Here is a 12,483-nt window from a genome sequence, read left to right on the forward strand (position 1 = left end):
ATGGAAATCAAGGTGGACTGGGGTGTAGCAATCATGAGGAAGCAGGAGGAGGTGGATAAAAAGGGGCAGTCACCTATGTGCTGGTAGTTGTGCAGGTTGCTGGGCTGTAGGGATTGTCTGAACCTTCGCTTGATCTCTGCAGGCTATTCTGTGTTCTTGCCAAATGCTATTTGCAACTGTTGAGCAAGAGCGCCTTGTTTCTTCTGTGCATGTGTGTGAACACTTGCAAACTTCAGCTACTGGACAAGTGGGGTAAGAGGATGCTGCTGGCCACTTGAAAGAGGCTGCAGGCCTGAGGAATTTGAGGGTCAGCATCTGCAGAGATAAATATCTAAGAAGCCAACTATTTGCAAAGGCAACATGTCTGACACCAGCTGCTGGAGACATACTGTGATCACACTCCTGTGTGTTAGCAGGCAGCACATTTCTTGCTGGGCTAACTGTATCTTACTGAGTAAGATACAAGCACCTGGAAAGTTCTAAGGTGTGAGCTAATTGCTGGTGTGCGGTCTTTATATTGAAGGAAGTTTCACCTAAGGGTGCAGGGTCTTGATATTCAATAAAGTTTCACATAAAAAGCATTTTTCAGAAAAAAAAGGCATGTTTCTTATAGTTAAGAAAAAGACTGAGAAGCATACGTACCTTCATGAATAGGGATAGAAAACATTTCTTTGATTGTTTTTTTACTATGACCTCAGTCAGTTGCCATGCCTGAAACAGCTCACTCTTGTCTAGAAATATATGAAGAAGGAATGACAAATAAATACCCTTTAGCTCTGATTTGGTACAATGTTGTTGTATTATGTTTTAATTGAATGGTTTTTGAAAGGAAAGTTATAAAAGGAAATAGTTTAATGGGGAACTAGAACTAATATTAGCTGCATTATTGTAATCTTGCTGAGGCTAATGAGTTCAATAGAAATTGAGTAGAAATGTGTAAGCTGAGTTCACATGGCCATAATATGTGATTTGAAAACTGAAGGTGTATTTAAAATAGCTTACAAAAATAGAAACCATGTTTATTTCGTTTCACAGCTTGCAAACTGAGATGCATTAAAATACTTTGACCCTAAGCCAGTTTATAGATCTCATCATGCGACACTGGATTAGCTGTAAGATGGATCTGTCTAGGCTTTCTGCTTCATAGTGATTTCTTCTATAAGATGCAAACCCCAGATTTTATTGGATTAAAAGCAGAATTCTTCCATTTTATCTACATCAAGTTCCATGACAAGATAATACAAAATAGGAAAAGGGTTGATAAACAGCCTTTTCTCTGCCTTTTGTGCCCTTGTAAACAGGTCCTTGCTTTTAGGCTCAAATGCAGTAATTTCAAAGATTTACAGCTGCAGGAAACTCTGCTCAAGTCTTTGCCCCCAGAATCTCTGGAAAACTTGAACATCTCTGCACTCAGAGTGTGCTTCTCCTGTTCTGCAGTCTTGCCATCCCTAGCTCAGTTTCAGCCTGCTACATTTTGTTTCGACCATTACCTAGCAGTTATCTTGCTACTTTTGATGCTTTTTTCAAGTATCAAACTTAGGAAAAAAGACCTTTTCCTCTTTTTTTGAGACCCTATTCTGAACTTTTCCACTTTAAGAACCTAATATATTTGAATCTGAATGCATAGAACTATTATTTCAAATGTGGCTGTTATTATATAAATTTAATGTATGAATATAAGAATAATAATATCTCTGATACTTTGCTGTAGTCTCAGCAGTAAGTTTAAAATGAAAGCCAACTTAATTTTAGGAAATTGTACTTCTATGTGGTTCATACGTCGTTTTGAGCAAGGTAAGAGGGCCTCTGAGATTGATGTATTAGAAAGGAGCTAAACCAATTGAGCTAAGTACAAGACAAAAGGTTTTAAGCCTTCTTGGAATACATTGACTAAAGTAAATGAGATCTGAGCTAACATTTTAAATTCAGTTAAAAAGCAATGTTAGTACTACTTGGTCAATAAGTAAGAACAAAGGAATAGTCTTAATCCATTTTCATAGAAATTATTAGTGTATTAGCCTAGACCCAGATAAAATCATATTAATGGAATAAAATTATGATGCAGGGTCTGTTATTTCTGCCATGAAGTTTTTAATTCAAATGACTAAAGATATAATGCATTTTACATAATCTTGCTCAAGTATCTTGCTCTAACTGTGAAAAATCTAATGAAAAATCGAATGAATACCCAGGTTTTTAAAGTGAAGAAGTAGATCAAGGACCACTTAAAAAAGTTTTCCTTTGGGTATGCGTTTTGACTGAAGGACCTTCATGTGTACAGAATTATATTTAACAACAACTAGAGCCAGATTGGGTTTTTTTGTTTGCTTAGTGTGAATGCCTTAAATAGACTTACCTAGGTAAGTGTGAGTAGTTCAGTTTCTGTGAATGACTCACTGAAATAATCACAATAGAGTCTTAAATAATAAATCTACATTTTCCCCTTGGCTCGGCTCTTTGGTTCAAGGTAATTCCAGTTTGATTCATAATAATGGTGGCTTTTTTGTTGTTGTTGACATGCAGGGGTTTTTCTCTTGATTAGAAATGCATCAGAGTTTGCAGAATTGCTGTAGACTATATAACTTCACAATGATACCGCCATATTTACTTATGTTTCAATATGTACAATGGTTTTCTGGCTTTTTTGCTAGTTAGACAAAATAGGAGTTCATCACTTGGTAACAGTATCCTCAGTTCTGAAGAGTTGGTCTGATTTCTAAATTTCTTAATCTTTAGTTGCAAGTCTGAAAAAGCAAATGCTGGTTTGTTATAGGAGGGTAAACAAAATAACACGTTTCATCTTTAATGACATTTAAATTAAATATTATTAAAAGATTGGTTTTAACTTATTTTCAGGTCAGGTATAAAAGCTATAAAAATATTCTTTAAAAATTCTAGGATGTGCCTATGTGAGTAATGCTCTAAATGGATACAGACTAAACTTTTTAGAGTGTAAGTGTCAGGAAAAATCATACCTATAAACCTATTGCAAGATATAGTAAATTACTAACATTATTTTCTCATATGGCAATTCTCAAATGTTTATGCTCTCCTGCAAGTTTTATTGCAAGCAGGTAATGAAGAGGGAAGGATTCTAGCTGCTTTATGCACAAGGCATACAGTTCCTGTATTAAGCTTAAAGGAGAGTTTTTGTTCAGTAACCATAGAAGCGTATATGAACTCTAGTAAGTAAACTGGAAATTGCTTTCAAGTAAGCTAGAAGTGCTTTTCACAAAATTATTTGATGTATCTTCAGCTTTCATAAGGCTTCTTATAGTTAAGGTAGCAAATATGACATAGAAATACATTGGCAATCAGATGTGTTTTAAACAGACTGAGTTCTAGATTCATATGAATTTTTCATTAAAGTGGAAAATTGAGGAAAAAATGTGAAGGAAAACGGGAGCGGATAAGTGAACTGCACAGCTGATGAATCAGATTTTTGACAGTGACTGATATCTTGCTTGAGAGTAGGAGAGGTTTTTAGATTAGCAACTTACGACTGCTTTGACTGTTGTGTTTTTCTACTGCAGAGCTGTTATTCATGTGGCTGATGTCCTGCACTATGTATGTTACCCCTTTAAATGCTCTCACACAGTGTAAATGAGAATAAAGTCAATGATAATCCTAAATGCTGGTGTTGAAATCTGCTAAATTATTTACATTATCATCTTGCAGTAGTGAATTTGGCAAAATTCTGCTTGTTTTAAAAGTATTTGGTGTGGTTTATGTTTTTACTGGGTGTCATGTCTTTTAGAACTGTTGAACCCTTAAAATGAGTACATATGATGATAACTTGCATAAGGTTACAGAAGCAGAAAACTTGAATCTCCTATTTATAAAGAAAAATAGTCACAGTGTTTTCACTGTGTGCTGGCACTTCTGAACCACACTTTACCAAAAAGATTTGTTCACCACTGTCAATTCCAGTCCAAAATGCCCTCAGCTGCCTGTCAGAGGAGAGTGTTCTGGGGAACAGGGATGTGCAGAGAAGTAGCCCATAAACTCAGACCATAGACCCTGGAATGTACGATCATATTAAACAATGTTGTGAAAGGATACCAGTGTCCTTACTCATTTAACAAACTTGTATTATTTTCCTATTTTACTACAGTAGTAATTTTAAAAAGGCGATGGGTTTGACTGCAAAACAATTTATTTGATGCTAGACCTGAATATTTTTACTGTTTTATCATTCAAAGTGTAACGCTTATCAGAAGACCTCATGTATGTTGTTTGTTCTGTCAACCAAACAAGCTGGTGTAAAGCTTTCTACTTCCCTCTTATCTTTCTCTGCCCATCTTGTGCACCAAATAGCCAGATGTGTTTGGGCACAGTGCTGAAAGCTGGGAAAGGACAAGCTTGTTTTGCAGTAGAGGAACATCAGTTGCAGCAGCTATTGACCTCTTAGCATCCTGTTATGTATGTGAATTTATTAGATTGTGACAGTGTCATGGTACTGATTCTCCTTTTTGTCTTGTCCATATATAACCATATCCCTGATAGGCAACATCCTATGTGCTGTACTATAATCTTTGTACAGAGGAAGGAGCAGAATTGACTTGGCAATGCTTTCATTTTTTTTTTCTTTTTTTCTGAGGCAGAATGAATCACTGATTTAATGGTTATCTCCAAAAATAGCTGGCTGAAGAAAATTTGATGGAATACCCCACTGACACACTGGACTTCCTACAGTATGTGACTTATGCTTCAGGTGTTACTCAGTTTTCTTCACAGTCCCATCTCCTGCAGACTTGCAGTCCAGGTTTCTGTGAGAAAGCATTGCTGCCCATTCCAGGGGCTTGGAATTTAACTTTTGGATGAGTCAACTGCAAAACTGTAATACTCAGACTGACATCTTTGAGGCTTGTGTACACTGAGCTTCAGGAGAAAAACTCAAATTGGGAATTCACTGTTACTTGCTGGATGAGGTTTGTGTATAGGTTGATTCACTTGACTCATGCTCCTTGCATCTGTTTAACAAAGTCTATAGAGTGCCAGAAAAAGGGAAGAGTAAGTGGTTGTAAAGAAAATCTACCAAAAGGGAAGTACTGCTGACTCTAAGTGTACCTGTATGTCTGTGTGTGAGTGTAGTCCTTGAATGTACTTAATAAGGTTCTTGGAGGCTGGCTTGCTTAAATTAGCAAAAAAAGCCCAAGAAATATAAGTGTGCAAAGTTATCAAAACTAAAATGATGCAGTTATCAAAGTATCACCACTCAGCAATAGCCAAAACACTGGTGTGTTATCAATGGTGTTGTAGCCACAAATCCAAAGTATAGCATTGTATTGACTGCTGTGAAGAATATGAACTCCATCCCAGCCAGACCCATACAGGCAATTAGTTTGAAAAATATACAGTATAAAGTGCCTATTAGTTCCCTTGTGCTTGTCAAAGAAACATCTTTATTCACTAATAATTTGCTTTAGAGTAACATATAAGAGAGAGAAACAAGTCTGTAAAATCAACTCTAGAACTTAAGGTGTGAATAAAGTAGTTACCGCTGTTACTTGCTGATTTATTTGGTTTCATTTAACACAAGAAAAGTATTTCACATAAATTAAATTGAACTAGAATTGTGTAACTAGTAGTATATTGAGGGCAATACATTGTGAGAGCTCAATAAAGGCCAATATTGATTTCTATAAAATAGAGCTTTCTTTTTTAATTTGAGACATAGCAGAGATATTTTTTTTTTTTTTTTTTTTAACCTAGCCTGACCTGGTGTTCTTACCCATTTTTTAAAAATTAAACCTCAGATAACTTCTATTGTTGCACAAAATTAGTAAAGAAGGAATAAAGGAGGGTAGCACAGTAATGCAACATTAAATGCAGGTTGCTGAGTTAAAAGATGCTCCTTCATGATGGAATGGAAAACTTTCTCATTCTGTGTAAATTGGGAAGTTTTTGACAATAGTATTCTTTTCATCTTTAAGGATGTAGCCAGAACTGAGAATAAACCTCAAAACTTTGGTACAAATTTTTTGTAGCTTTTCTATCAAAATCGGGTAGACTGGAAATTACCTTTAAATCTTAGAGCTGATATTGGGTAAATGAACAAGATTGATAAGTGACTAACCCAGCCATTTTCTAATGGTAGGGAAATGAGCAAGATGAATTAAATCATAGACAGTATCTCTATGAATAATAGAAAGACTGGCTGGTGCAGCTTCCACTAATGAAGGCATCATCTCAGTGAGATTAAAGTAGTCTTTTGCACTTGGTTGCTTCAAAATCAGAGAAGTTAGAAGTGACCTGGTCTTCTTCACTGTTGCGTGCTTTTGGATTTTGTTTGCGATGGTTTCTTAGCACAGAACAATACAGCTGGCCAAGGTGTGCTGTGGAGGTATATGGAGATTACCAGCACATAAATTTCTGTCTAGTAATTTCAAGCCAGTTGATTTACAATGACACTGTGTGGGAAATTAAGTGAAGGTCCAAATACTCATTTCTGCATTTCCATTTTAGTTAAATAGAAAAAAAGATGCTGCTTCTTATGTGTGGATATAATTTCTCAGTTGTTCATTTTGGAAGAGGTAAAGTTACCAGGAGTTTATAAATATTTTTAAATATTTGCTTTTTAGATACTGAAAGATGGCAAATCTTCTTGTGTAAGGACTACTTACAGATGTGGTATTAGCACCATACTGTCACATTATTGTTTTGTAGATGTATGGCAGACAGGATTAAGACATCACTTGATTTGGGTATAAAATTGGGAGTCATTCATCACTGGATATGAAGAATTAAATGAGAGCAGGAGCTTGAAGGTGGAATTGTTTCCATGATGGCATCTTTATCAGTTATCAATGCCATCAAAAAACCTTGCTGAAGTAAAGGAAGACACTCTGTGATGCTCTGCCCTTGTCTGCTTAGCCAGTCATGACACTGTTAAAAGTTGTTGGTTTGGTCAAGCATGACTTCCTCTTGATAAAGCCATGCTGATTCCTCCCATTAATGTTCTTGTCCTTCATGTGCCTGGAACTGGTTTCCAGGTTAGTTGTTCCATTGCCTTCCTAGGTACTGAGGTGAGATCGAGCAACCAGTTGTTCCCTGGGTCTTGCTTCTTGCTCCTAAAGAAAGGAGTGACACAAGAGCATAAGAAGAGTGGAAGGTTAAAAGGACAGCATTGGAAAATAAAACAATGAAAGATTATTGTATCCCAGTTACCTGTCATCTGCAGGACTGCAAAAATTTATAGTGCCCATACTGGATCTGAGTAATGAGTATGTTGCTCCTGTACTGAAAAGATGTGCTTTATGAATTAATATATTTGTAAGGGGTTGCAAGGTTAATTCTTTGTATGCCTCTTTAATTTGGCCAAGGTATCTAATACCTACTGAATGAGGAGTAATTTAAACTAGGCTTTGTGGCTCTTTTTATAACAAGGACTCAGTTTTTTAAGGAAAAAAATTGCAAGTCATGCTAGAAAATAAGTTGATCATGTGAAGGATGTAAAAGAATCAACTTCCTGGAAGATTGTTCTACCTTCAGTTTCTTTCAGTAATATTTGTGAACAAACTGTTTTCAATAATCTCAGAATAATTGAAGGCAGTGGACACTGCCTGCTTTCAGTAGGTCTCCAACATGAGAAGAACCCTGAAGGGTAATGTAGTGGCCATTAGTGACAGCTGTGAAAAATGGCCATGTAAGGCCTGCATATCAAAGATGTCTTGATGTTCTGCTGTTTGCAAGGACAGTATTTCAGAAGAATGTACTAGCAGCATAAAAATGATTTTGAATGAGAAGCTGTTAATACATGACCTGAAGTAAATATATCTAGAAATCGCTATAACCATGTACTTCATTCACTAAGCCCACATATATTACTAAGACAGTCTTGAATGTAATAAAAAAGTAGTAGCCCCAGTAACCTTGAAGGCTCCACTTGAAAATAAATGCACAAAATTGTGTACCTGTTCCTTCTACTTGCCTTTTCATATCAGATTCTTAATGCTATTTTTAGTTTACCTGATGCTGCTGAGTCTCCTATTTTTAATGCAGTCTTATTCCAAAGGGCATAACAAGGAATAAGTTATCTAGTACTGGTGTCAATACTTAAAAATAATTGCTGTGGGAGTCAAGGAGACTAGTAATAGAAACTGAGATCAATCTTAGTGCAGCAAGACTCCCAAGCATTTGTCATGCTACCTTGCATCTCTACAAAATGTGGTATTTTTTTAGATGAAACACAACACTAAATTAAGCAGCAAGTTTAAGAAATGTCACTGCCTTGTTATGCAGGATTTTTTCCTGTTGCACACTTCTGTGCTCACTGAGTGCAGTACTTAACATCTTGAAAGGCCACTCTCTACATAAAGCTAGGTCATAACTGAGTCCTATTGGGGCAAAACTGCTAAAAAGAAATTAAACATCGCATTTCTCTTTATGAAATAAAATCTCCTAGTGACTCCAGTGTGGCTTCCTTTTTGTTCTTATCCAAAAATTTCAATACCTTGTTTATGCCAGAATTATATGAGCTGGAAGAGGCTTCTTGAGGTTCTCTCCTTGACCCAGAAATATGGCATGATCTCTGCAGACATTGCTTTTTGTTGAACCTACGTCAGCTGGACCACAGTGCAGAATCCATGGGACTGGACAGAGAACAAGACTCAAGAAGCAGCATGGCAGTGAGGGTCATTTAGGTGTTCTTAAAGAGTAATTGTGTGTGTCAAGTTTCTTATTCATCCTAATGGTGCCAGCCTTACCTAATTTATACCTAAGTGCAGGTGACTTCAGAGAAGTCCCTGTCTCTCTCTGAATCATGGTAGACCTTAAGCACCAAACAAATGTCTTCTGAATTTGCACAAAAGCCCTCCTATGTGCCATGAAGCATCTTAAAGAGAAATGAAGGCATACCAAATTACGGAATTGATTGAAATCTCAGGAGGATAGGAAATTCCAGGAAATGATGCTTGTTATGGTGAGAGATTGGGGGGAACAAAATAATTTTGCAGGTAAAAATAAAGAGGAAGATCTTCTGTTCCTGATTGCTTTGTGTGTCTGTTGTTAGATGAATTATTGGTAAATGTTAGGTAACTGATGTGTTTTTTCATTTTTCAGACTGAAGGTTACAGTATTGGTGAAAACTGTGTAGCTGCAAAAAATGTTGAGTAGTGCTTTAAGGAGAAAATCTTCACCAAGGAAACAAATGCAGTATTAATGGCTAGAAATATTTGATGTACTAATGAGCTTGAAAATAATTTTGCAGCTTTTCTTAAAGTAATTAACTATGAAGTAACTTTAAAATCTAATAGTTTACGTACTGGCAAGGGGAGCAAAATAGGGCAGAAACTTGATCAAGAAATAATAGTTACAATATTGGAAAAGAGCATCTTAAGGGATAATATTTTTATAGAAATTCATATTTTTATGGCTTGTGTCTTCATTGCCTTTCTTATTTAGAGAGTGATGAAACAGAAATATGCATTTACTATTTATTGAAAATGTTTACTTGACAAAGCAGAGGACTTAGATAGATTATTCCTCCCATAGTTTTATGGGAGATAAAAATCCAGATAATGAGATTAATTTGCCACAGTAATAAGTACCAAATAATGGAAAGTGCTATTTGAACTCTTTAGTTCTTACTAATGTATGCAGAAGTGTTTGACTTCTGTGAAAAGTTTGCATTGAAGACTAACCTGTCAAGCTTCAAATTATTTCAAACTTGTGGTTTTAGGTAGTTATCAGAAATCTAATACAGTGTAATGAAAATTTGCACATTTAATATAATTCTAACAGTTTTTCTTTTCAGTTGAAAGAACACATTCTATATTCAGAATTTTTAAGCTGTTTAAGCAAAAGGGAAAAAAGCCAGTTACATGAAATAAAGGACCATGTCAGAAATGCTTCTTTTTACAGCTTCTGTGACCCACAGTGTTTCTTACAGAGATGGAGAAAACTCAAATGTTCAAGGTTTTATGACCCATTCTGTTCTGAAGTACTCACTGCTAATTCTGATTCATGTTTACAATAATATTTTTTTTGGTTTATGGCATATTTACTGAGATAATGGTCAGTTGCAGAAAACTTAATTTTGAATTGTCACTTCTAAAAAATTCTTGATATGCTGTCATGGTTTACTTTCAAAAATTTTACTTTTTTTTGAGCATTTGGAATCGATGTGCTATGCTTGAGATTGTAAACGCAGTGTTGAAAGTTATAATACAGCGTTACTATAATACAAAGGAAGTTATAATAGACCAGGGAATTTGTGAACTGTTTTTTCATCAGGCTGTTTCCCAAACAGCTGGATCTTGAGCAAGATATGTAAATTCAACCTAAGGATTTTTGGCAAGAGGGAGCAAGTATTTCTCTGAGAGATTAGCAAAGGTCAGATTATTTGTGATGATACCTATTTGCAGTAGCTGCAGGAATGGAGTTTGGTTAATTGGAGCTCTTTGTTGGAGGTTTTCAGTGGGGATTTGCTCATGCAGGAGGAGTGTCTGTAGTGTAACAGGCTTCTGTTCACTTGGGCTGCCTTTGAATACTCTTGAGTTTTCCTCACTGCTCTTTACAAACACCAAGCTCCTTACTCTTTTTCCCCCTTTTGCAGGAGAGGAAGTGAAGGCTTACTTAAAACAGATCTTTATACGATTCTTTTGAACTTTAAAGCTTTCCTAATGCTAAATACTAAGATTCAATGACTTCAGCAACCTCAGGAGCCTCAGTGACCCTGTGAAAGCCATGTTATGTATGTGATAAAGTGTGAGTGAAGTAGATTCTGTTAGTGTCAGTCCACTGTCCTGCCACTGTTATTGGGTAATCTCTTCTAGTTAAAGGCTGTACTCATTGATCAACCAGTCCACTGCAGGTTTTTGTGATAAGTATGGAGCAAAAGGCATATTAAATGCACATGAAGAAGTGCATATGTCACTACTATTAACCAGTTGATATTCATTTTAGAAATCGATGTTTTGGAGGATTCAGGGGATCAACCTGATACTGATGTGAGAAGAACTGTAAACAGATTTATGAAGTAATTTTCATAATCAAATTTCACATCAATACCATCATATATTTTGAAGTCTCTAGGCAAGAAAAGACTAAGAGTTCCCTTTTCAGAAAGAGAAGAATGCTGTTATTAGCGTTCAGGTTTATAAAGAAAAAGGTCATGAACTCAGGTTGTGTGCATTGGTGCTCAGCATCTGTAAATTCTGCTTTGTTCTGCAGATGTCCTTTGCAGAAAGGCAAATTGATGTCATTAGTATGTTTCTAATTTTTACATTTAAGCGTTCAAAAACTTTATTTTTTCTCTTTAATGCTGCTGAACTGTGTAGTTTGGTTGCTGAAATGAGTTGATAAATTATAGACAGCTTTTTTCCTACTGCAGGATATGCAGTGGTTCAGTTTAAGACTTCAGTTTATTTTAAACTATCCTCAAACTTAGATTTATTTTAAAATTTACTACGTATCAGTGAAAGTACAACAATGTGTTTTTACAGTTATGTGCATTGTCCCTTTTGACTAGAACTGCCACGTATTTCGTTACAAATCAAATTCATTATGATAAACAAATATGGAAAAGGACTTTTACTTATGATACTGAAACAGCATCTTTAAGGAGAATTTTTTAAGCACTGGATCTTTTCAGACATGTTACTTGTGTTTATTTTTTTTTTCCTTTACAAGCCACAGAAGAAAGAGGATCAGCAATCAGAAACTAAAGCAAGTCCAAAAAAGTCATCAGAACCCACTATTGACCTTTTAGGACTTGGTAAGCAATATGTAATTGGTTTTAAATCAAACATAGATATGTAATTTTATGTTTTAATAGATATACTTTTATTTTTTCTGTGATTGCTGAAAGATTAATTTGAAAACCATAGATTGCATGCTTGAATTTAAAACTATAAAGGAAAATATCAGTGGGACGTAGGTTTATCAGTACTTATGTTTTGCTAGGGAGAGTAATGAGATCCTGTGGGAAGGGGATGTTATCAAAGTGATCTTCAAAGGCCTTGCAGGTTGTAGTATTTCATTGTTTATGGTACAAGTGTACTTCTTAATGAAAATGCTGAGGTCATCTGAATTATGTATCTGTAAAATACATATCATACAATTCCTGTATTAGTTAAAAGAACAGTAAACTGTCAGACTGCAACTGACTAACACCTTGTAAAACTCAATATAGTGGGCCTTTCAGTATTCTGTACTGACTGCAACCATAATTCATTTTTATCTAATCTACCTATTTGTTTTTTCTGACTGGCAGGTAACTATGGGTTTGTCCTGTAAATAAAAGAGTTTCTAGTAAAATAATTTAATTGACACTGTCTGCCTATACTGTTGTGTATATGCCATTCTCATAAAATATGTCTTTCATTTATCTAGTGTTTCTCTAAATGTGTTTTTTCCATTTGATTGAATCTGAAAATGGAAATGGAAGAATGAAATATTACAGTGTTTTTCTTTCCTTTTAAAATCCAGTGTTAGGAAAATCTACAAGTTGTGAGTGGATCTCAAGAGTGTTCACTTTCT

General features: G+C 35.5%; 1 protein-coding gene across 8 annotated transcripts in view; it reads left to right on the forward strand.

Annotated features, from left to right (window-relative positions):
• SMAP1 (small ArfGAP 1) overlaps positions 1-12,483 on the forward strand; it is a 93,107-nt gene that overhangs the window by 59,014 nt on the left and 21,610 nt on the right. For 4 of the 8 annotated variants that reach the window (XM_066315008.1, XM_066315013.1, XM_066315012.1 and 1 more), the window contains one exon: positions 11,641-11,719. In XM_066315008.1, the coding sequence (XP_066171105.1) occupies positions 11,641-11,719 (79 nt within the window). Of the gene's footprint in view, positions 1-11,634; positions 11,720-12,483 lie in introns of all 8 variants that reach the window. The other 4 variants (XM_066315006.1, XM_066315009.1, XM_066315011.1 and 1 more) reach the window with 1 other exon arrangement.

The sequence above is a fragment of the Sylvia atricapilla genome, chromosome 3, assembly GCF_009819655.1.
Source record: "Sylvia atricapilla isolate bSylAtr1 chromosome 3, bSylAtr1.pri, whole genome shotgun sequence".
In the NCBI taxonomy this organism is placed as follows: domain Eukaryota; kingdom Metazoa; phylum Chordata; class Aves; order Passeriformes; family Sylviidae; genus Sylvia; species Sylvia atricapilla.